Raw genomic sequence first — 25,532 nt, forward strand, 5'->3', positions numbered from 1 at the left:
AAGTATACTGTCTATCTGGGAGCAAAAATTCCATTCCCTAATTGGAGATCATGTAGAGGAAAGGATTTGGTATATGGTAAGCACTCAATAAATGATAGTTAAGTTGGACTTTAAGTTGGAATGTGCAATCTGATAAAGTACAAAGTATAATATTTTCATGTCCTAAGCAGTGCCTAATGTGCCAACCTAAAAACAGAAACACAATCATGAAAAATACATTAAGAAGACAGAGCGGAACAAAAGACTGTTTAATTTAAACTAGTGTTAAGCTCTGTTTGGTAAAACAGACAGGGATGGTGATAACCAAGAGCAATTCTAAACCGTGGGGAATCAAAGTGGGAAATGAAAAACGTCAAAGATAAAAATTCTAGGATAAAAATAGATGACGCTGCCCTTTAGTTTTATAAATAAATCATTATAAAATGATGTTAACTTTTCACTATTTATTCTTTGAGTGTTTATAGAATGGAATTTCCCATACGCTAGACATCATTCTTATGGAATGTATACCGTATGGTACTCTGAGGTATTGACATCTGTTAAATACTGATAACAAAAGTGAAATGGGACAGAAATGGGACTGGTAATTTTACAGATCAAAGAGATAATAGAAAAAGGAAAAAAAATTTTTCAATAGAGAAAAAAAAAAAAAGTAATAGAGGCTCTCTGACTTACCCAAGCAGTGTGCTCTTTCAAGTAACAACCTTTGTACTCAATGGTATTAGGATGCTTTAACTGTCGTAAAAATTTGACTTCCTTAAGAATATCTTGCCATTTCTATTAAAGTCAAGAAAAAGAAAATGTTATTGTTTTTAAATTGAAAATAGCATTTTATCATCAAGTGCATATACGTGTTCTTTTTATTTTTTAAATGGACAAAGTAAATGTTTAGTTTGAGCACATGTGAGCGTAAATCTATCATCAAATATATTATAATAAATCCATGATACCAATCCATGTTCTATTCCACAAAATAGTTGATTGAACTAAAATCTTAGGAACGTTTACTGTATGCTCCACAAGAAGGAAAAAAATTGTGATGAAGAAATGTTTAAAGAACTGTGTCTACTGTCAATTTCATATTAACTTGCTTATGTCCATTTAGATATACAACTGTCTTTAACTCACCTCATGTGTCTGCTTCCCACTATAGGACATTTTCTTAACTGCCACCACCTCATTGGTATGAGCATTTGTGGCCTGTGTTAAGACAGTAGGAAAAAAAATAAAAAGAATGAATGATGTTTCAGCCAGTGTAACTTAAATATTTGACCAGAAACTTCAAATAACATTCTCACACTTCATTATCACAGTATAAAGATATTTCAACTTTTGATAACCTAGATAGACATTTCCACCCTACTTTAAGGAACAATTTCTCTTTATTCCTTTCTATATACATGCAAAGATTGTACTATAAAAAAAAAATTAGGGTTTAAAAATAAATATCCAATCAAACAAAAATTAGTCATACTTCCAAAACTTCCATACTGGCTTCAACATGTAGAATGTCCATCAATAGAGAACTACTTATATAAATATGGTACAATAAAAGAACAAAATAATCATTAAAAGGATGAGGTAATCTATATGCATATATGATACTATGGAAAGGTGTCAAAAATATTGTGACAAAAAAAAGCTATATGGTATGAACTTATTTTTGCAAAATAATAATGTGAGGATATATATAGCAAAAGTAATGAAAGAATTTACTCCAGAATATATATGTATCAGTAATATACTCCAGAAGACACACACACACACACACACACACACCAGTGATAATCCCTAGGGAGGTGCTGTCTGATTGAATTTTCTGTGATGATGAAATGGTCTATATCTACGTCATATTTGGAAGCATGTGAAATGTGGCTCATGTGACTGAGGAAATAGATTTTAAATTTTATTTAATTTTAATTAACATTTAAATAGTGGCTACTATACTGAACAGTGTAGTAGAAAGTAAGACTAATCTTAAAGACTTTCACTTTAAAAGCCTTACAATTCACTTTAAACATAAAACATATTTTCTGGCATCATTCTGTGTAAAAGCTGTAAACTACAAAGAGTCTAACAGAATTATAGTGTTTAGGTATAAAAATGTGGGTTGCTAGACTCTGATCTTCATGGCTTGCTAGCAGGACTATGATTCATGAAAAGAACTAATTAGCAGTACCAAGTTCTCTGAGTTCTTCATAACTCATTCATTCAATAAATATTTATTAGATGTTCAAAATACATCAGGTATTTGGCTAAGTGCTAGAGGGAGAACTGTGAGTAAATGTGTCCAGTGCCTATCTCTTGTCTAGTAGGATAGACATTAACAAAAGTAAAATCATAAATGGATATAAAACTACAACTGCACATATGCTATAAAGAAGGGTATGTGTTACTTTGAAGAGCAAAAAAACGGGGGGATGTGATTTAGATAGGTCAGGAAAGGTTGCTCTGAAGAAAGAAGGCTTTAGCTGATAGCTAAAACATGCACAGGAGTTAAGAAGGTGAGATGGAAGGGGAAAACATTCCAGAGAGAACAATTTAGAGCAAGATACTATGATGGATGATCAAAAAAAAAGCTATTATATTATAGCTAGAGCAATGAGAATGGTAGGGAATATCATGAAGGAACTTTTAGGCTGGCTACAGTAAGGATTTTGATCTTAGCCTAAGAACAGAGGAGAGCCCCAAAGGCTTTGCAGTAAAAAGGTGATGTGATCAGATTTACTTCTCCCCGCCCTTCCTACCTCCCCAAGTTTACTGTGGTGAGGACAATAGACTGGAGAGAGAGACCAGAGTGGATGCACAGAGATCAGTTAGAAAGCTATTGCAGATATCCAAGTAAGAGACAATTTGGCTATAACGGTATGAGTAAAAAGAGGAAGAATTTATTAGCAGTGAGGGTTGGGGCAACACACAAATATTACTGTGGTCGGTGAGAAAATCCATTTTTAAGGTACTACCTATATGACCACTATAGATAAAAGGTTAAAACTTTTTGTAAGTTTTATATTATAGTGAGGCAACAATTAATGTCCCTTAATCTGGTTTTTTTTTTTTTTTTTTTGGTGCCTTATGGGTTCATATGGGCCTGTGCTACTCACTTTTTTTATACAGGTAATATATAATTAAAGATTACATTTCAATTTCAAAGCACCAAGGTACCTTTTTGATTTCTGCGGTCTATCATAATAACAAATAACACGTGTTTAGTGTCTACTGTAAACTAGGCTTTATACTAGCCTTTTGAGTTGTAAAGGAATATAAGAAATAGTCCTCATTTTTGAAAGGCATATATTTCAGTTAAATAGGCAGGCCTAAGCCCCCACAGCAAATACATCGCTAGATCTTCTGTAGCTCACCGCAAAATAGGTCTCATTTTGCCTCTAGTACAAATGGCTTGCTAGTAAGTTTCAGAGCATGCTTGGTTTATTGCATTCATTCAAAAGAGAATTCTGAGAGGGGTCTGGTTGCTTTTTAAAATAGAAGAGTCAAATAGAGATTGGAACTACGCTCCAACTCTGGCCAAGAGTGATTCTGAGAGGATGAATTAGTTATAAAGTAATAGAAGGGAAGTAAGAAGAGATGATTAAAGAATGTATCCTTGAGCAAAATAATACAGAATGTTTCCATTTTTAATAAGTTCAAAACTAGGCAAAACCAAATTATATTGTTAGGGATGCAGAAGAAAATGGGTTACATATAAAGAAAAACAAGAAAATAATCGCCATAAAATTCAGAATAGAGGATTCTCCTAATACTATAGAGGGGCTTCTGGGGTGCAGACAATATTCTATTTCTTGGTCTGGATGCTGGTTATAAAGAGATTTACCTTTTAATTATTCTTTATTTATGAAAATGTATATTATACACACATCTGTATATACATTTATAATTTTTAAATTCTATTTAAAAAAAGCATCTCCGTGAAAGAGAAAGGCAGGATTTTGATTGGACCTTAAATATTATTCCAAGCCTAGAGTGTTACATGAGCGTGTGAACTAGGAAATTAGCGCCCTCATCAGCCATGGAAGGTCACTTAATGATAAAATGTACTTGAGTGGGAGCCAAGTATTAGATGGGGACAAGAGGGAAGTGGTGGTAATGATGAGCATAGACATGAAGGGATGAGAAAAACTTCAGAGAAAACCCAGGGTGAAGACTTGGCTAGAAACAAAAGAATGAGCTGAAGATGTAATTAATAAGATCCCATGGGGATGGACCACTAAGATAAGCCCTACCGAGATGGCTGAACATAAAGGATCAAAACAAAAAGTCAAATATTGTTTAAGAAAAAAAATGATTTGATAACAGGTTTGAAGGAGAAATAGGTAATAATTGGTACTTAAGTATTACTTGCTTTAACATACTTTTAAGGACCTATTTGTTACTTTGATACAGCAATTTTTGAAGTTTACCTAAATAAATTTTAAAAATTTTATTTTATGTAATGAATTTCAGGTGAATGAGTTATGTTAACATTTCGGTCATTTCTCATTAGAAGATAATCACATTCTTGGAATTCAAATTGGCTCTAGGCAGCTAAGCCTTATACCCCTCAACCTAAAATACTGACTTGATGTAATTGTTGCTAAAAATTTTTGTCATTTCATCTGTCTGAGTAGCTGTACATTTGTTCATCCTTCCATGTATCTACCTACCTATCCATCATTTATTGTCAGACATTATACTAGTTACTGAATGAAGATACAGTATTGAACGAGATAGATGAAATCACAGTCCTCATGGAACTTATTATTTAGAGGGAGGGACAGAGATGAATAAAGAAATCTGACACACACTTATTTAATTACAACTGTGATAAAGGCAACAAAATGCAAGTACAGGATGTTATGAGACCATAAATAATGCATTAATTTAGTGCTAGATTGTTGAACAGGAAAGGTTATCTTGTGGATATAATAGTTAAGTTGAAATCTACAGGATAAACGAGAGTTACACAGAGACAGAGGTGCAATGTACAGAGTTTTCTGAGTAGGAGAAGTGGCATATATAAAGGCCCTGTGGCAGGAAAAAGCGTGGTATACAGTGGAACTGCATAGGGCTGAATTTCAAGCTTATTAACTTTTTGCACTACCTTGATAGCAGAGTTAGTTGAGAAAAATACCACTGACTTGAATGATGCCCAGAATTCTGGAACTGGCTTTTCAGCAATGACTATTTGCCTCTACTGTATGTATCACTTAATTTGTAGAATAAAAATTAAACCTAAGCGTACTTTACAAATAACAGTAAGGATGTGTAGAAGTTAAGCTTTTTAATCTAATTTACCCAAATGATTCTTTTCAATTACTTACAAAATAAACTGCTCCAAAACTTCCATGTCCAATTTCATGCAAACCAATAAAAAGTTCTTCAGGATCATCTTTGTAGAACAGATCAGCAATCTCTGGGTCCTTTGGCACCCCTTTAGGCATGATGACCAGTATTTGCAAATCTTTTGCTTTTAATATCCCAGTCAGCTTTATCTCTCATTGACAATTTTTTTCCTATAAATTTTTAGTACCTGTAGAAAAATAAGCATTGACATTAACTTATTTCTAATATGTTTTATTTAGTGGCAATACAAATTAATATTAAAAAACATCTTGGTTTTACAACTCTATAATAAAAAGACAAATAACCCGAAAGAAAAATGGTCAAAGGATTTGAATAGACATTTATTCAAAGATATGCAAGTGTCCATTAACATATGAAAAAATGCTCCACAGCATTAGTCATTAGAGAAATGAAATTAAAACCACAATGAGATACTATTTCATATCCACTAGTGTGGCTATTAAAAAAAAAGTCAAATAATAAGTATTGGTAAGGATGTGGAGAAATTGGAACTCTCCAGTACTGATGGTGGGAATATAAAATGGTGCCATTTTGGGAAACAGATTGGCAGTTCATAAAAAACTTGAACACGGAGTTACCATTTGAACTAGAAATTCCACTCCTTGGTATATAGCCAAGAGAAATAAAAACAATATCCACATAAAAACTTGTGTGTGGATATTGATAGCAGCATTATTCATTATAGCCAGAAGATGGAAACAATGTAAATGTCCATTTGGTGAACAAATAAACAAAATGTGGTCTATCCATACAGTGGAGCCATAAAAATGAATGCAGTACTGACACATGCTCCAACATGGATGTACCTGTAAACATGATGCTTAGTGAAAGAAGCCAGTCATAAAAGACCACATATTGTATGATTCCATTTACAAAATACATTCAGAATAAGTACATCTATAAAGCCAGAACATAGATTATTGGTTGCCTGGGGCTGGCAGGGGAAGGAGCATTTTTGGGTGATAGTTAAAGGATATGGGCTTTCTTTACAGAGTGATGAAAATGTTCTAAAATCAATTGTGATGTTGTTATCACAACTGTTAATATACTAAAAACCATCGAATTGTACACTTTAAATGGCTCAATTGTATGATATGAAAATTCTATCTCAATAAACCTATTTAAAAAAACATTTTGGTCTAATTAATACTGAAATAATAATAGCCAACATTTATTAAGTGCCACAATGTGTCAAGCAACACTAAATACCATGCATATATGTATATAATCTCCTTTATCTGCACAATAAATCATCACATAGGACTTTATTATTTGGATTTTATAGAACAAAGTAAATTAGATTGAGAGGCAAAACTACTTCCCCATGGTCAGAAAGCAAGTATTTGTCAGGACAGGGACTCAGACCCAGAGCTGACTGCAAAGCTCATGCTCTTAATTAATATGTAATATATACATATAGTGGAATAGGTAATTAAATAACTTTTTATAAACCACTCACTGCAAGAAAGTGCTATAATGTGGGGATGATACGAAATGTTCACTTAAAGAGGCAGGTTATTCTGTTGCTATGCGAAATATTCTGAGTTCGAAGTTTCTATTTATACAAGGGCATAATTTTGATATATTTATATGTTGAATGTCAATAGTTACATTTGTTTATTTTTTGAAAAATATTAAAATATTAACTTTTATCTATATTTTCATTATAAATCCCTCCTCCCCCCTTCCTGAGAATCATTCATTTCAATATTTGAACTTATTACAAGATAGTTTGTGTGTCTTTCTTGACCCACAAAATAACTGTGCTAGAAATTTGGTTATTGGCTAATAAAATACTATTTTTCACAACATGAGCAAATAGGCTTCACTCAAGGAGAAGAGAAAAAGAGGGTCATAAAAGTAGAACTGACTGAGCTAAGAGGTATTTTTTTCTTGTGACATGACAGCTGTAGATGACAATGTACATTACTTCATATGGTTAGTCTAGTTAAACTATTAGCATATGTAGGTAATCAATCTAACTACCCATCTAATCACTCAATTCTTGCCTCGATTCAACAAATATTTACTGCATGCCTGGTATTTGCCAGGCATTGTACTGGGTGTTAAGAGATAGAATGTGATGCTGTCTGTGTCCCTAAGGGGCTCAGAATCAAAAGGGGTGACAGGCATTAAACTAGAATAGTTATAATTGATTAATGTTATGAGGAAAAAGGAAAAAAAAATTAATGTAAGCATCTTACTTAGAAATGAAAAAGCATGCCTTTTAAGGGAAAATAAAGGTAGTTCGTTCAGCATGAATGTATGAGAGAATTGGAAGGAGAAAATATAAGGCTGGAGTTAAGCTAAGGAAACTCACAGTAGGTCTTTTAAACCATATTGAGAAATCAGACTTTATTGAGGATAATGGGGAATGACTGAAGGATTAAAAAAGGAAAAAGGATTCCCTCTGCAACACTGCACATCAGTAATCCTGGGTATCATCCTGTCAATCTAAGAATGTCGATAATCAAGCATAAAGTCAATATTATTGATACAATTGAAGAAGTAACTTAAATCTAGTTATTTACCAGTCAAGTAACTGAAAGTACATAACTAAGTTTAAAAGTGCTATTATTGCTTATGTTTGAGAACAGAAAAGAGAAACAATGGATTAGACTATGCCTCCAAAAAAGCAAATTATGAGATTTTCTTTAGAAAAAAACCAGAAAGATGTATGAACTAAATTTATGAGAACTAAAATCTTTTCAATCACCAAAATATATTTTAATCTTTCGAATATTTTGGCTTTAATGTGAATAAACCTAAGTACTATAAATAACCATTTGGCAGAAACACATAGATCACTATGTCATAGTACAGACTAAAATGATTTTTGAAAGAAATAAATATTTAAATGTAAGAAATGAGACCATAAAAACTTCTAGAATAAATTACAGGTGACTATTTAATTACTAAGCAAGATACCAAGGCAAAAGCCATAAACTAACATCAATAAGCTTGACTACATACAATTAATGACTTCTTTATCTTAAAAAACATAATGAATGGACTTCTATTTCCAGCCATGATGGAGTAATAGGCATTGGATTTATTAACTAAAACACTGGAAAAACTTGTGATCTAATGGTATTTCAAGACAACAAATATCGGGCAGAGAAAGACAAGGATCCTTGATAGAAGAGCAGCAATAAGGTGAGCCATAATTGCCCAGCTTAATGCCCTAGGAGAGTTTCTGTGCCATGGCACAGAGCGGGGGGTAACCTAGTTAGAGCCTGATGATCTCCCTGGGTTGACAACACAGAGAGGAATGTCCAGAATGACCAAGGTGACTACAGTTCTCAGGGCACAGTTTGACTAGAGAGCAGCATGGAAAGATGATATGGAGGTCTGCAGAGGGTTCCCCTCAAGTCTTCAGCTGAGTATAGCGCATGCATGTGAGGAAACTATCCCAGGCGAGGAAAAGAGCATCTGAAAAAATGAAAGAAAACAGTACCTAGAGCTCACAAAGGGCTATATATAGTACCTGCTCCCACTAGCCAGAATAGGAAATCTCATAATTCATGGGGCATGCATGTATAGAGTACACAGAAGAGCCCTGACTTAGTAGTACAGAATAATTCACCCTCGATTAAATGCTGTTCCATGACGCCTAACAAATTTTAAAAGCAAGATCTAAAATAATTAAATCATTTCCAAGTAGCTTAATTGTGTCTCAGAACAAAGCTTGCAAATGCTTAGAGGAATGCAAAAATATCCAGTACCCCAAAAGGTAAAATTTACATTGTGTAACATCCAATAAAATGTTACCAAGCCTCCAAAGGAGCAGGAAAATATGACACATAATGGGGTGAAAAATCTATTCGAACCAACCTAGGGCTGACATAGATGATAGATGTTAAAGTAAGTGTAAAAGGTCATTAAAATATTTATTATTATAACTATATTCCATACATTTAAAAAGTTAAGAAATACTGAATACATAAAGTAGAGACAGGTAAGGTATTAAGAGAGCTAAACTGAACCTTTAGAGGTAAAAGCTACAATGTCTACGATGAAAAATATACTGCATGGAATGAATATCAGATGAGACTGTAGGAATTGAAGACATCAATAGAAATTATCCAAAATGAAATATACAGAGAATAAAGACTAATAAAACTAAAAAACGGCCAAAAAAGGGGCATCAGTGAGCTGTGAAACTATCTCAAGTGGCCCAGCATATGTCTAATTGGAGTTCCTGATGCGAAGAGAGAGATGTTGGGGCAGAAAAAAATTCTGAAGCAATAAGAGCGAAGAGGCTTACAATTTTGATGAAAATTATAAACCCATGGGTCCAAGAAGGTCTGTGGATCTCAAGAACAAGAAATATGAAGAAAACTACATGAAAGCACAACATAATAAATTGCTCAAAACATGTGATAAAGAGAAAATCAAGAAAGTAGCCACAGAGAACATGCTATATAAAAGGATCAAAGACAACAATGACAGCAGATTCTTCACTGAAAAAAATACGAAGGGCTGAAAGAAAAAAAACCCACCAAACTAGAATTCTATATCTAGTAAAATTATCTTTGAAAAATGAAGGCATAATAAAGCTGCAAGAATTCATGAACTGACCACCTGCATTACAGGAAATGCTGAAGAAATCATTTAGACACCAGAAAAATCATACCAGATGAAAATATAGATCTACCTTAAACAACCACCAAAAGTGACAACTAATTGGTTAAATATATAAAATTTCTCCCCATTATTTAAATTTCTTTAGAATATAATTGATTGTTTAAACAAAAATACCAATATAGTGTGAGATTTAAAACATGCAGAAGTAAAATGTATGACAACATAAAGTCTGGGAGGAGAGAAACTGAAGCACAGTATTGGAAAGTTGCTACGTTATAAGCGAAATGGTATATCACTTGAATATAGACTGTATAGTATACATGAATATATATGCATATACAAATGTATATATATATACACACTTTAAATGTAAAGACAAATAGGTTAAAGAGAGGGAAAAAGACATAACACTAATCAAAAGAAAGCTGGGCTGGCTTTATTAATATCAGATATAGTAGGTTTCAAAGCAAAGAATAATATGAAGGTTATTTCATAATGATAAAGAGACTGATATCTTCATCAAGAGAACATAACAATTCTAAATGTTTATGCACCTAATAACAGAACTTCAAAATAAGGATTAAAAACTGATTTAACTTCAAGGAGAAATAGACAAATCAACAATTATAGTTGGAGGTTTCAATATTCTTTTCTCAATAATTGATAGAACAAATAAATAGATACGAAATCAGTAAGGATACAGAAGGCTTGAACAACATCATTGACCAACTTAAATACTGATACTTAGAGAACACTCTACTCAAAAACTTCATAATACATATACTTTTCAAGTGCACATAGACCATTTACCAAGATAGACCATTTTCTGGGCAAAAAATAAGACTCAATAAACGAAAAGAATTTAAGCCATACTAAATATATTCGCTGAATACAATGGAATTAAAGGCATTGAAATGTTGAAGACAGATACATTCAAACTACACTGTTTCCAGACACCAGCAAGGATCAAATTTGTGGTGGCGGCAGATCTTAGGCAAGCTGGAATAGATTCTCTTTTCCAAAAGATTTATGAGATTTACTCAGACTTTGCCCTCAAGAATCCATTCTATTCCCTGGAAATGCCCATCAGGTGTAAGTGTTTGACCAAAATCTGAAGTTAGCCCTGAAGGTAGCAAAAAGGTTGGAACTTTTGGACCTGGGTCATAGGCAGAACCTGCAATGGAATCCCAAAATTCTGAGAGATCCTGAAGCAGGAGTCCTGCTGTTTCCACTCTGATGGAGATCCCATCATCCTTGTTAACGTACGAAAATGGGAGGATTCTGAGCCTTATGACATGTACTGATCTCTGAGACTTAATACCATGCTCTCTTCCCTTCTGTATCTATCATGGTCCTACTTTTCAACTCAGTACAGATTTACTTATGGAGGAGGTAGGCCCATAAAAGCTGCAATAAATGTTCCTTTGATTTGCTGTCAATAGCAGAACGATATCAGAAAAATCTCCTAATATATGGAAACTAAATAACACACTTTTAAATAATCCACGGGTCACAAAATAAACAATCAGAAACTAGATAATACTTTTATCTTAATTAAAATTAAAGTGTAACACATCAATATTTATGGGATACCGCTAAAGTAGTATGCTGAAGTAGAAATCTATGGCATTAAACTCCTGTTCTAGAAAAATAGAAGGATCTCAAATCAATGACCTTGGCTTCTACTATTAAAAAACTAGAAAAAAAGAGCAAAATAAGCCCAAAGTAAGCAGAAAAGGGAAATAATAAAAATTAAAGCAGAAATCAATGAAACGAAAAACAGAAAAAAATCAATGAAAGCAAAACTGATTCTTTGAGAGACATAATCAGATTTATAAACCTCTTATCAGGATGATCAAGAAAAGGTCAGAAGATACAATTACCAATCACAGGAATGAGAAAGATGACATCAATACAGATTTCACAGATATCAGAAGAATTATCAGGGATTATTATGAACAACATTATGGAAATAAATTCACCAATTTAGATTAGACAAGTTCACTGAAAGGCAAACCACCAAAGTTTACTCCAGAAGAAACAGATAACCCAAATACTTCTATATCTCTATTAAAATAATTGAATTTGTGATTTAATATCTTCCTACAAAGAAAACAACAGGCTCAAATGGCTTCACTGGTAAATTCTACCAAACATCTAAGAAAGATACAAAGCTAATTCTACACATATTTTCCAGAAAATGGAAAGGGAGAAATACTTTTTGAGACTCTGTCTATGAGGCCTGCATTACCCTGATATCAAAGCCAGACGAAAATATTACAGGAAAGAAAACAATGGACCAAAATTCTTCATGAATATAGACACAAAAATTCATAACAAAATTTGAGCAAATAAAATACAATACTATAGGAAATGGATAGTACATCATGATTAAGTGGGGTTTATCCCAGGAATGCAAGGTTAGTTTAACACTACAAAATCGATCAATGTAACTCACTATATCAACAATGTGAAACAAAAGCCAATGATCATCTATCTATAAAGATGCAAAAAAAGCATTTGACAAAATCCGAAATTCATTCCTGATAAAAACTATGAGCCAATTAGGAATAGAAAGTAACATCCCCAACCTAATAGGGGGAATTCATGAAACATCTACAGTTAATGTCAAATATAACAGTGAAAGACAAAATGCTTTCTTCCTAGGATCAGGACTAAGGCAAGGATGTCTGTTCTCAACACTTCTATTCAATATTGTGCTGGATGTTCTCTAAGTACGAAAAGGCAAGAAAAAATGCATCAAGAATGAGAAAAAAGAAGAGTTATTGACAACCACTAAACACCTAGGTAGGAAATTCAATAGAATCTAAAAAACTACTAGAACTAATAAGTGAGTTTATCGAAGCTGCAGAATACAAGATCAATATATAAAACTCAATTATATTTCTATATAGAAACAAATGGATATGAAACAATTTAAATATCACTTACAATATAAAATAGTTAGGGATAAATATGATAAAGGATGTGAAAGATCTGTACATTGAAAGCTATAAAATAGTGGTGAAAGAAATTAAAGACATAATGAAGAGAAAAACTGAAGCTATAGGTCAGAAGAGTCAATACTGAGTTTTCTTTAGGAATAGAAATTGAGAAGCTGATTTTAAAATTCATATGAAAATGCAAAGGACCTAGAATACCCAAAACAACTTTGAAAAAGGAAGACAAATTTGGAGACCTAACATAACCTAATTGCAAGATTTATCATAAGGCTATAGTTACCAAGGCAGAGTGATACTGTTGTATATAGAAACAAATAAATCAATGTAACAGAATAAAGAGTCCAGAAATAGACTCATATATTTATGGACAAATAAATTTTGGTAAAGTGCAAAGGCAATTTAGTAGGGAAAGTCTTCAACAAATGGTGCTGGAACAATTGCATACACACGCGCGCGCGCGCGCGCACACACACACACACACACACACACACACAGATCTTTGATCCACACTGGTACCATATACAAAAATTAATTCCAAGTGGGTTATTGAACTAAACGTTAAACCTACAAATAAAAAACCCTTGCAGTTGGGTTAGGCAAAGAGTTTTTAGGCACAAAAGCAAAACACCGTTCATAAAAGAAAAAAATGATAAATTAGACCTTCATCTAATTTATTATCAGATTCTTTCTGAAAGACTGTTAAAAAAAAATGGAAAGATAAGACACAGATTAGGATAAAATCTCTGCAGAACATCTCTCATAATACACTTATATCCAGAAAATATAAAGAATCCTCAAAACTCAATAAAATGAACTCAATTTTAAAAATGGAAAAAAGATTAGAACAGACAGTTTACTAAGGAAGATATATGGATGGAAAACAAACAAATGAAAAGATACTAAATTCACTATTCATCAGGAAGACACAAATTAAAACCCCAATGAGATACTACTATACACCAATTAGATTGGCTAACATTAGAAAGACTGACCAAACCAGGTGATGATGAGGATTTAAAGTAACTGGTTCTTTCATATTCTGCTGATAGGAATGTAAAAATGGTACAAACACTTTGGAAAGCAGTTTGGTAGTTTCTTAAATAGTTAGATATACATCTACCATATGATGTAGCCAATCCACTCCTATGTATTACCCAAGGAAACTGAAAGCTTAAGTCCATACAAAGCCATGCACACAAATGTTCACAGCAGTTTCATTTTTAATAGCCCAAACTGGAAACAACCCAAATGTCCATCAACAGATGAATGGATAAACAATCTGTGGTACACGTAGACAATGGAATGCAGCTCAGTAATAAAATGAACTACTGATACATGCTACAACATGGATAAGTCTCAAAGTAATTATCCTGAGTGGAAGAAGCCAGACAAAAGAGTACCTACTGCATGATTTCATTTATATAAAAATTCTAGAAAATGCAAATTAAGCATACATGGCAGAAAGTATACCAGTGGTTGCCTGGGGATAGAGTTGGGGTGAGAAGAGAAGGGAGGGAAGGAGGGATTAAATAGGTGCATGAGAAAGCATTTGGGAGTGATGGATATGTTTCTTATCTTCATCATGATGATGGTTTCATATATACATATGTTAAAACACTATGTTCTTTAAATATGTATAGACTATTGTATGTCACTTATGCATCGATGAGGTTGTTTTTAAATGCACAATTAAAAAAATGAAAGGCAAATAAAGTGGGGTCAGTTCTTGTAACATATGCCAGTTACAGTTATTTTTAATATCAGGGAAGTGAATACAAACATATACATACACCCATCCACACACTCAAAGGACAAAGGTAGGAAATTTAAAAAAGACATAGCAGTGGCCATTAATGATATGAAACATATAATTTCACCAGTAATCACAGAAGTAAAAACTAAAATAATAAGACACCTAACTTCACTCACCAAATTGACAAAGTAATAGAGAAAAGATAAATATGTGGGTGAGGGCATAAGGATACCTAGCTGGGAGAAGAGAACGGGTACACTCTTTGATCCAGTAATATCCTTCTAGGAATGTATACAAGGCACTTTCTTGTTTTGTTTGTTTTAATAAAAGAGACAGGGTGTAAGTGAGTAGAGCACAGGAGATACTGTGAAGATAGGAAATATGGCTTCATTGTCCTAAAAGTTTGGATTTCTTTGCAGGCTTATATTTTATCTGAAGTCAGTGTTAGGATTTCAGGTAATTTATTTCCTTTTTTTTGCTTATCTGTATTACTACAACAAAAAATTGAGATATATTTTTCTGGAAAATAATTTGATAATAGGAAGCAAGAAATTTTAGCTCATTTCTTTTAACTAAATAATTCCTTACATTGTATAACTGAAAATAAAAATCTATAAGGAAATAATCTGAAACAAAAATTTTTATATAAAAAAATATTTACCTCAATTTTACTAATATTTTTACTTTTCCTTTTAATGTATTTTTCTTATAAGCATAATAAAATTAATTAAGGAAAAATTATATTTGTATATTCTGGTTGTACAAATTTGTTCCTATTTTATAGGAGAAAACTAAGTCATGGATCTATGGACAATACCTTTTTGTGTATGGCACGAAATAGACTGTATTGCTCAAATTCATTGTAGCAGCAATCTTTTTTCCCTCTTTTGGAACTTCAGTCTTTTGTATTTATGGTACACCTATGGAAAGATAAGAATAAAATATATTTATAGAGGCAAGATTAAGGAAGCAATAATTGATAACATTTTAAATATTTACAAGTGTGATATTACAAAGTTAAAATTCTATCTTCATTTGTGGATGACAAACGTAAAAAGGAAAATTTTCACCACAGACACAGGCAACTTTTTCAAGAGCAGTTAACAGGGAAACTAATTTGTCATTAAATTTCAGAATCTATATCGAGGCTTCCACAGGTTTAAGTCCAGGAATACTCAATATGAGGCTACCAGTAGACAGGACTAATCGGACAGCACACAGTGATGCTACTGATTGTCTGTCAGGAAGGCTTATATTTTGAATTGGTTTTCCAACAGGCATAATGATTTACATTGACTCATCTATCTTCCCTTTCCTAGGCTCGCCTATAACCTATCTCCTGCACTTTTGGAATAATGATTATTCTTTATTATCTATTAAAGAAGTACATGTTCAATGTGGAAAATCTGGGAAATATATACTATGAAAAAAAATCCATAATCCTACCAAGGACAAACTCCATTAATAATCTGACATACTCTTCTCTATGCACACAGTTATTTCTTCATGCCCATATTTATTTTATTATACAGCTGAGATCACATTTATACATATAATTTCAGAGTTCATTTTTTAAATTTAACTCAACATTATAAGCATTTTTCCATGTCCTCAAACACCATTCATGAAGATCATTTAATAGACTACTCAACATATATCTTATAGAGGAGCCACAATTCATTCATAACCATTTCTCTACAGTTTGAAACTAAGGCTGTATACAATCCTTTGTTGAACTATTAAAAATTATTAGGTTTTGAAGATCTTTGTGCATATTATCCATCTATGTTTTAGGACTTTCTTTGGAATGTATTTCTAGAAGGAGAGTTGTTGGGTCAGTAAACATAACAATTAAAAGCTTATGTATATTAAAACAATTTTTAGATGCTTGACTAGCTTTGGAGATGAAGGCCTTATGGGGATCCAGGGTGAGGACTAGAAAAAAAGGTATCACCCTCCATTTTTACATTTTTCCTGCTGAGACTATCCCAATCTTCACTCATGTCTATACTTGTAAACCAGTCTTCATTATTTTTCTTATCCCCTCTGGTTCTAAGGCTGTGAAATACTTTAGATTAGTTGGTACCTAAAACTTGCCTGAATTCAGCATCACGTTTTACCTAATCACCAACTAATCAATAAGTGTAATGTTTGCATGTCTACCCTGCTAATCTGACTGTAACTTCAATGAACTAAAATATTCCTTATGATATTATATAAACACTAGTTGCAAAATTTCTAAGCAAGCAGTTTTAAATAAGGCATTTACTAACATCCTCATGTCCTTACTAATTTCAAATGCAAGAGACGTTCACTCCTAGAAAATATTCTCATGCTACGAACAGGCTTGCTTAGTATTTTTCTTCTCTCTAAATATTTACTTGTTTTTACACCATTTTCTTAAAATCTGTACCTTCTCTATCTTCAGTGGCATGGCTCTATAAATGTTCTAAAACTCTTAAAGACTTCTAGGAATTAGACTTTCTCAGTTTTAACATTTTCTTTCCTGCTAGAATACTGCACGTGCTACTGAAGCTCAAAGCTATACTTAGGAGTTTATACATTACACCTAAAGGATGTTCTGTTTTCTCCCATTTCATCGCCTCCTTTCTTTGTAAATATCTCTTAGATTCCATGAAACTGTCTTTTCTTGTTTTTCCAAATTATTCCTCCTTTAGTTCTTCTTTTCTCTGATTTCTAAGTAAATGCATTCCTCTAAGTATTTGTCTGAAGCCCTCTGTGTGACTGCAAGCTGCTGTCCTAATTTCTGTCTATTTACGAGTTTCATGTAACACTTACAACAGTAAACAGTGCTAAATTCTGTGCTAAGCCCCAGTCCCATATTTTCAAATATCTATTTGGCTTCTCCCCTAAATGGCTCACATATACCTAACATTAACTTCGACTCTTCTCTTTCCCTTGTTCCAATTAATTCACAATTCCGCTTTACATATTTCTTTTTATGGGTTCCTTACTTTCCATTTCTGTAAGCATTCATTATATGTTTTCTCTGTTTCTGCTCTTTCAGCCTCTAATCTGTCTTTTCTTGAATTCATCTTAAAAACACTATTACCATAATCATCTTCCTGAAGCATAGTTCAAATAACATCATATCTCTGCTCAACATCCTTCAATGTCTCCCTACTGCCTGCTTTACCTAACTAACATTCAAAGCTGGCCTCAAACCACTACTCTAACCTAAATTCTAAACTCTATAATCAGGACAAAATAAATTACTATACAGTTACATTTTCATACCTTTGTCTTTGCTTATGCTGTTGCCTCTGCCTAGAATATCCAAATCCCAACTGCCCTCACAGTCCACCTAATAAGTCCTTTTCTACAAGACTTACCATTTACTCCCCTGCTTCAGTTTTTAATATACATATATGTTAGTATATATGTATATTAATACATATATTAGTATAGTAGAACTCATTTAACTAGATAAGTGCTTCTTCAAAGTAGGATACATGTTTAAATTCATGTTTGATTAATCATTGTAACCGATGGCACACATCTTTTTAAAAAGTTTTTATTGAGATATTCATATACCATTCAAGTCATCTATTTAAAGTATACAATTCAATGAATGGTTTTTTGTATATCCACAGATATGTACAATCACTATCAGTCAATTTAGAACATTTTCATCACCACAAAAAGAAGCCCCACACCCTTTAGCTACCACCCCATCTCTCTCTTTCCATTCCTAAGCAACCACTAATCTACTTTCTGTCCCTATAGATTCCCCTGTTCTGGAAATTTCATATGAATGGTCTTATATAATAATGCTGTTATAATCATTTGTATACAAGTTCTTGTATGGACATACACTTTCATATCTCTTGATTAAATAAATGCTTAGAACTGTTGGGCCCCGTGACATCTTTATATAGCAGATATTCTATAAAAATTTACTAAAATACCCTTCCCTTTTCTGTCCCAATTTTACCCTAAAAATTATCTTTAAAGTTATCCTTCCCTCAAAATATTAACACAGATATTTTTCCTTCCAAGAGGATAGCATTTTAAGAATTAACTGAAGATTAAATAATATGCATGAAATTATTTTTTTTCTCTCTTCCTTGACCTCCTGCAAACATAGGTATTGAATTTATAGGGAGAACTTAGAACTCTGCCAAGAATGTAGTATTTCAGGTCTTATAAGGTCCTTGAGAAAACTGAACAATCCAGCTAGCTTAGAGCAGATTTCATCAGAGATGTGCATCTGAAATAATTTTCTTCATTCTTTATTCTAAGAAAGGTAAATCTTCCAACAATGATAATCAAGTAAATTATTTTTCACATTCTGACTTAACATAAGAAAGAACACTTGATAGAGAGTAGAAATGTAAATATTTTTCATAATTTCCCTTTGCCCAGAATTTTTCAAAAAAAGTTCTTCAGGGAAGATCTTATTGCCTTAAAATGCTGTAATCACATTTCAACAATATATACAAAGCCAACCAGTTTGAAAAATCCACAATATTTCAGCATTAGAGAATAAGAATCAGAATATTTCAAGTAGGAAAGAATTTTAAAGATCAGCCATTTCAAGTTGTTTTTAAACTGAATCTCAGAAAAGTTGTGTCAAATCACACCTATGTAGTAGCATTACCCAAAATTAAAATCCTGGTCTTCTGATTTCTCACTCCAGAAAACTTTCTTCTGAATCAAGATGCCTAAGTCTGACTTCAAAACAACAAAAAGTTTTCTTTTTTTGCTATATTTCGGGGGTAATCAAGAAAAGTTTAAGATTGAAGTTCTGTGTCATTATTTCTCTGAAGGATTTCATAACACTTGACTACAAAGTGGTAGATTCAGTTCTTATAAGGACTTAAAAGTAAACACACTTGATGATCCGTATAATAAAAATTTTTTTAATGAAATTCCTACACAAAAGTAGGTATAGGGGCTTAGAAGGGGCTGGTGTAAATGAGGGGCTCTCAAACTTAAGCTTCACAGTAAATTAGCTTGTGTATTATTTCATTTATTATCTTGCTCCCAGAAGGTAGACACAGGCAAGTAGAATCTTCATTTTATAGCACTGGAAAATGCAGTATAAATCGGTAATAGGACTTTTTCAAAGCAAGACTATTCATTCCGTTGTCTTCTTTCCCCTAATCCCATAATATAACCCCGCATATAGACTCGAGGAGAACTGTCTTTAAAGAAAGAAACACAACAGTTTTGGTTAGTTGTTGCTACTGTCTGTCAGATATTTACCTGTTATTCTGAGACAAGAAACCCTTTTTATGTTACTTTCACTTTGAAAATAAAACTAGATGATAGTTGCTTTTTATGCCACTATGATCATATTGCCCATTGTGATCATGTATCACAGCATCTAAGAACTGGAAAGGAACCTTAATGATCATTTAATTTCTAATTAGTAAATAATGCAGAAGTGGCTGGGTTTATTGATTATCATAATAATGATAACCTTCGGCCTACTCCGGGTCAAGTTACATCAAATATTATGAATTAGACTCTTCCAAGTCACCTTTTTAAGACTGTGTGTGCTAAAAAGTAAAAGTATTATTTTCCCCCTCCCTAAAAAAAAAAAAAAAAAAAAAAAAAGATGTTTTGGTTGAGAGACAGATAGGACAGGAAAAGCTCCTTTGGATTTCTTAAATTTAACAGTGCAAAGTTTTGTTCTTTTCCATACTCTGATATGAGGCTAGTAACTAGTTATCAGTTTTGGAATAAATGGTACTTTACATGAGTTAAGCCCAGCACAAAAATAGTGCTGATTTGTCTATGCAAATTCCAAACTATTCTAATAGATTTGCCCAGACTTTTGAACTCTTCACTTCTTGCTGTAACTTAATCACATGTGTGCATGAAAATTTTAAGTAATTGTAATATATAATAATTTACTCTTTAAAGCAGGGTTTCTTAAACTTGATTAGTATGCAGATCCCTTATAAAAAATTCTCAGAGTCCTAACATTTTCTTAATATTTAGTCATTTACTTTATTTATTTATTCATATATTCATCCACTCAGAAATATTTATTAAGTGCCTAATATATGTCGAGTACTGAACAAGGCTTTAGGTTCTTACCTACTCTCATAGAGCTTATATTCTAGTGGAGACACATAAATCTTGATATGTCAGGAACTAATAAATATTATGAAGAAAAATAAAATACAAATAAAGCAGGATCAGTAGTCAAGATAAATCTCTCCGAGAAGTTAATAGTTAAGCAGAGACCTGAAGGTTAAAGGAAGTGATAAGAGCAATAAAGGTGAAAGGAGAGTCTTTTGTTATTCGTAACAAACCCCTTTCAGCCACACCTGAGTTTATGTTAATGAAGGACTTCCGGAAAGATTCTAAGGATGGGGACTGGTTGCCAGGGGAACCAACCCAGATTAGAGGGTTGGAATTTTCAGCTCCACCTCCTAACCTCCGGATAGGAGAGAGAAACTGGAGGTAGAGGTCAGCCACCAAGGGTCAATGATTTACTCAGTCACATCTATGTAATGAAGCCTTCATAAAAACTCAAAAGGATGGAGTCCTGAGAGCTTCTGGACCGATCAACACATCCTAGGCCAGGAGCATGGTGGATTCCAGTTCCATGGGGACAGAAGCTCCGGTGCCCTGGACACTTCCAGACCTTACTATGTACCTCTTCAGCTGGCTATTCAGGATCCTTTAATCGGGATCCTTCATAATAAACGTCTCTCTGAGTTCTGTGAGCTGTTCTTGCAAATTAATCAAACCCGAGGACGGGGTTGTGGCGACCTCCAATCTATACAGATAGTTGGTAAGAAGCATTAACTACTTGTGAATGGTGTCTGAAGTGGGAGATGTGCAGTGCAATCTTGTGGGACTGAGCCTTTAACTTATGGGATCTGATGCTCCAAATAGATGGTGTCAGAATTGAGTTGTTTGGTAGTGTCGGATAACACATTACAACAGGCTATCTCACAGAATGGACCGGAAAGCTCAGTAAATGGGCAGGCCCCTACAAGGGCAAAGGCACAATCAAGATTACACCATAGTAACTGTCTGCTGATGCCATTGCCACAAATCATCTCTGTTGTGCCCTGAGCTCTCAAGATTCATAGTCCTGGGTGGGAGCATCTGATTGACCAAAGTCACATGCCAACTGCCAGGTAACTGAGAAAGTAATATCCACCTGACTTCATACCCATAGCAGTAGGAGGAACACTGTCACCCTTCTATCCAAAGCAGAACAATGTTCAAGCAATGGCAACCCACACTCTAAGTACCTACTTATTAATGATCAAGACCCACATCACAGCTCAATGACAAACTTGGATTTGGAGTGTTCTAGTTTCTAATTTTGTCTCCTTAATCAATTCTCTCTAACCTGAAAAAGTTTAATTCAAGTTTATTCTACATCTACAAAATCTTATACACTTCTCATAAGTTTAATAAGAGGTTTAATAAGAGGTTTGATAATGACCCTGAAGCAGTACTCGACTCATTCATTCATTCATTTATTCATTCAACATTTACTGGATACCTGTTATGCTTAAGACATCATGCTGGGTACTGAAAAATATAATATAGATATTAGCTCACCAGAAAGTCCTTATCTAGAATAAGTGAGTGTTGCAAGTACTATAGAAGTTTTAAAAAGGGAGAGAGAAAACTTCTAACTCTCTAAGGAGTGGGGGTTAAGAATGAAGGTAATTGATGGTTTCGTGGAAAAAACAGCTTTTGGATTGCTTTGTAAAGAATGTGTTGAATTTTTGTAGGAAATGGTATGAGCAAATGATCGAAGTTTGCAGCATGTTTGGAAATGGCGAGTCACTAAAGTGATGATTCTGCAGATTAGGGACAGGATTCTTTGGAAACAAAGCAGGAAGAGTCTATTGGGTCCAGGTTGTCAAAGAGCTTGAACACCATGCAAAGGATTTAAAGCTTTTTTCTGTAAATGATGAAAACAAATTAAATTAGAATCAGGCTTCAAGAATAATACTCTAACCCAGCAGTCCTCAGTTTTTTAGGCACCAGGGACTGGTTTCGCGGAAGACAATTTTTCCCCAGACTGGGGGCAGGGGGAGGGGGGCAGGATGGTATGGGGATAATTCAAGCACATTACATTTATTGGCACTTTATTTCTATTATTATTACACTGTAATGTATAATGAAATAATTATATAACTCATCATAATGCAGAATCAGATGGCATCAGATGATGCAGGTATACAACTGAAATCCATCAACCCACTTGCCACTATAAGGCCTGCCACCAGATGCACTTTAATTGTCTTTTGCCATTCATTGATAGGGTTTGATATGAGCCTGCGGGCAATTGATTTATTAGGGTCTCTGTGCAGTCAAACCTCTCTAACCCTAACTTGAATTTGCAGCTTCTCCCCAGCACTAGCATCACTGCCTCAGCTCCACTTTAGATCACCAGGTATTAGATTCACATAAGGAGTGTGCAACCTAGATTCCTCGCATATGCAGTTCACAATAGGGTTCACGCTTAACAAATAATACTGTATTATCTATTTGAAAGTTGCTAAGAGAATAAATCTTGAAAGTTCTCATCACAAGAAAAAAATTTGTAACTGTATGGTAATGGATTAATTAGACTTATTGTGATGATCATTTAACAATATACACAAATATTGAATCATTATGTTGAACACTTGAAATGAATATGTTATATGTCAATTATATCTCAACAACAAAAAAAGAATAATACTCTAGCTATATGGCAGCAATATACAGTCTGGGCTGGAAATATTTTGTTTAAAAACATTATGTATACATCATAAAAAAAGAATTAGAAGAATATAGACCAAAATGCTAATATTATCTTTAGGTACTGCAAATATAGGCAATTTCTGTTTTCTTTTTGTCTTTCTGTATTTTCTACATTTTCTCTGCTGAACATATATCACTTTGTAATGAAAAGAATAGGTTAAAATATTTTTAAAAGATTGAATTGGAATAGAAGGCAATTAGAGCAGGGAGGTCAGGTTATGGCTAACCAATGAGAACAACAGTCTTATTCTAGAATGCTGGCAATACAATTGAAAGCAGAGGGCAGATACATTGAGGCTTCATGAATCTGGATGCAAGAATAACACATTAATAAGGTGGTGGAGAGTCAGCCATTGACTGGCTATATAGCCTGGAAAAGACACAGGAGTCAAAGTTAGCTCCGAGGCTCTTAAGAACAAGTGGCAGAGAAGACAATTATTCTATGAATGAAAAATAGGGAATTTAGTAGGAGGAATAATAAGTTTAATGGGAGAAAGATGAATGTTTTCTAGCCAAACTGACTCTGAAGTAGTGCTAGGTGGCCATCCAGGTAGAGATGTACAGTAAGTAGAAAGAAATGGAGGTTAGAATTCAGGGAAAATGATAGAGCAGAAATTTAGACCTATAATTACTTGCATAAGGTAAATAAGAAACTCAAGAAGCAACTACGGTTACTCAGGCAAAGATTGCAGAGAGATGATGAAATTGAGGATAAAATCTTGGTGAAATATTCCAAAGTTGAATTCTTAGTGAATGCTAGGTAAGCGCTAAGAGTAATATTGTATTTTTATAATTAAGCATACACTCCACTTTATATATAATCAAAAGGTTAAAAGGACTTCCCTAAGTCTAACAAATTGAGACAAACAGAAAAATACTATCAGAAATAAAATTTAAATTTTTATATGGCTGGTTTTTGCTTCATGTTAATTATTAAACAAAAAAAAAATCCCTTGTCTTTTTGTCTTTGGAAATGTATTTTCAAAAAATATGTGCACTACAGAAATAAAATGAACCAACTGACTCTTTTTTTCCTGGTTTTGGGGCTAGTCAAGACAATTTCTAAGTTCTATTTCAAACCAAAAAGTCTAATTCTGGCATGGTGCTCAGTTTTAAAATCTTTTATTCAGATTCACACATACAAAAATGTCCTGTATCCATACAATGCAACTAAAATTCCTAGCAATTTTCACTTCCATTGTTCTAAAGCCAAATGAGAGAAACCCAAGATATAAACACCTTTAGCCTCTACAAATTTTACCTGCCACTGTTCCCCAAATACATGAAGGCACTGTGAAAGCCCTGTATTTATAACTTTTGACTCCCTGCTACAGGATTACAATGCCAGGGACTGGAGATAATAGAACATACAGAAATAAGAGCTTTGAAAATAAACCTTCTTACAGCTAATGAAAGATTATCTGGCATGCAATTTTTCTAAAATGTCACAGCTATTAGCAAGTTCTTTTTTTGTTGTTTGTATGAGACTACTTCTCTCTGGTCTCCACTTTGTTGTCCTGAAAATAAAAATGTTCCTTAAGCACAATCAGAGTTAAGAACCCCAAAACTTCAAAATTAAATTGTAAATATTTAAATTTATATTTACTTCTTTGCAAAGGGTCTTCTTGATCTCTATGATCTGAATTATGTCCCCTAAAATTCAGATTTTGAAATTCTAACTCCCAATGTGACTGTTCTGGAGGTAGGTAAAATGAGGTTGTGAAAGGTGGAACCTAATTCGATAGGGTTAGTGACTTTACAAGAAGAGAAAAAGAGAAAAGATCTTTCTCTCTCCCTCACCTAATGTATGGAAAGATAAAAGGCCATGTAAGCACAACTCCAGAAGGTGGTAGTCATTCTGCAAGCCAGGAAGAGAGACCTCACCCAAAACCTGATAAGTTACCATCTTGATCTTGGACTTCCCAGTCTCCAGAACTGTGAGAAAATACATTTCTGTGTTTAAGCCATCCAGTCTGTGATATTTTGATATAGCAGACTAAGGAGACTAAGGTAGCCTCCTCAAGAAATTTTTGGACTAAGGTTTGGACAATTTCAAATGGTTCTAAATTAGTAGCCAAAATGTATTTTCTCAGGTATCTAGAAAAATCGATCCT

At 33.5% G+C, this 25,532-nt stretch overlaps 1 protein-coding gene across 3 annotated transcripts in view; it reads right to left on the reverse strand.

The window, feature by feature from the left end:
- TAOK3 (TAO kinase 3) overlaps positions 1-25,532 on the reverse strand; it is a 145,859-nt gene that overhangs the window by 66,235 nt on the left and 54,092 nt on the right. For all 3 annotated transcript variants that reach the window (XM_016149524.2, XM_016149522.2, XM_016149523.2), the window contains exons 2-5: positions 15,482-15,584; positions 5,319-5,527; positions 1,129-1,200; positions 676-777 (exon numbers count right to left, since the gene is read on the reverse strand). In XM_016149524.2, coding sequence (XP_016005010.2) covers positions 676-777; positions 1,129-1,200; positions 5,319-5,438 — 294 coding nt within the window. In that variant the 5' untranslated portion in view covers positions 5,439-5,527; positions 15,482-15,584. The remainder of the gene's footprint in view (positions 1-675; positions 778-1,128; positions 1,201-5,318; positions 5,528-15,481; positions 15,585-25,532) is intronic.

The sequence above is a fragment of the Rousettus aegyptiacus genome, unplaced genomic scaffold (assembly GCF_014176215.1).
Source record: "Rousettus aegyptiacus isolate mRouAeg1 unplaced genomic scaffold, mRouAeg1.p scaffold_m13_p_5, whole genome shotgun sequence".
NCBI classification, from domain to species: Eukaryota; Metazoa; Chordata; class Mammalia; order Chiroptera; family Pteropodidae; genus Rousettus; species Rousettus aegyptiacus.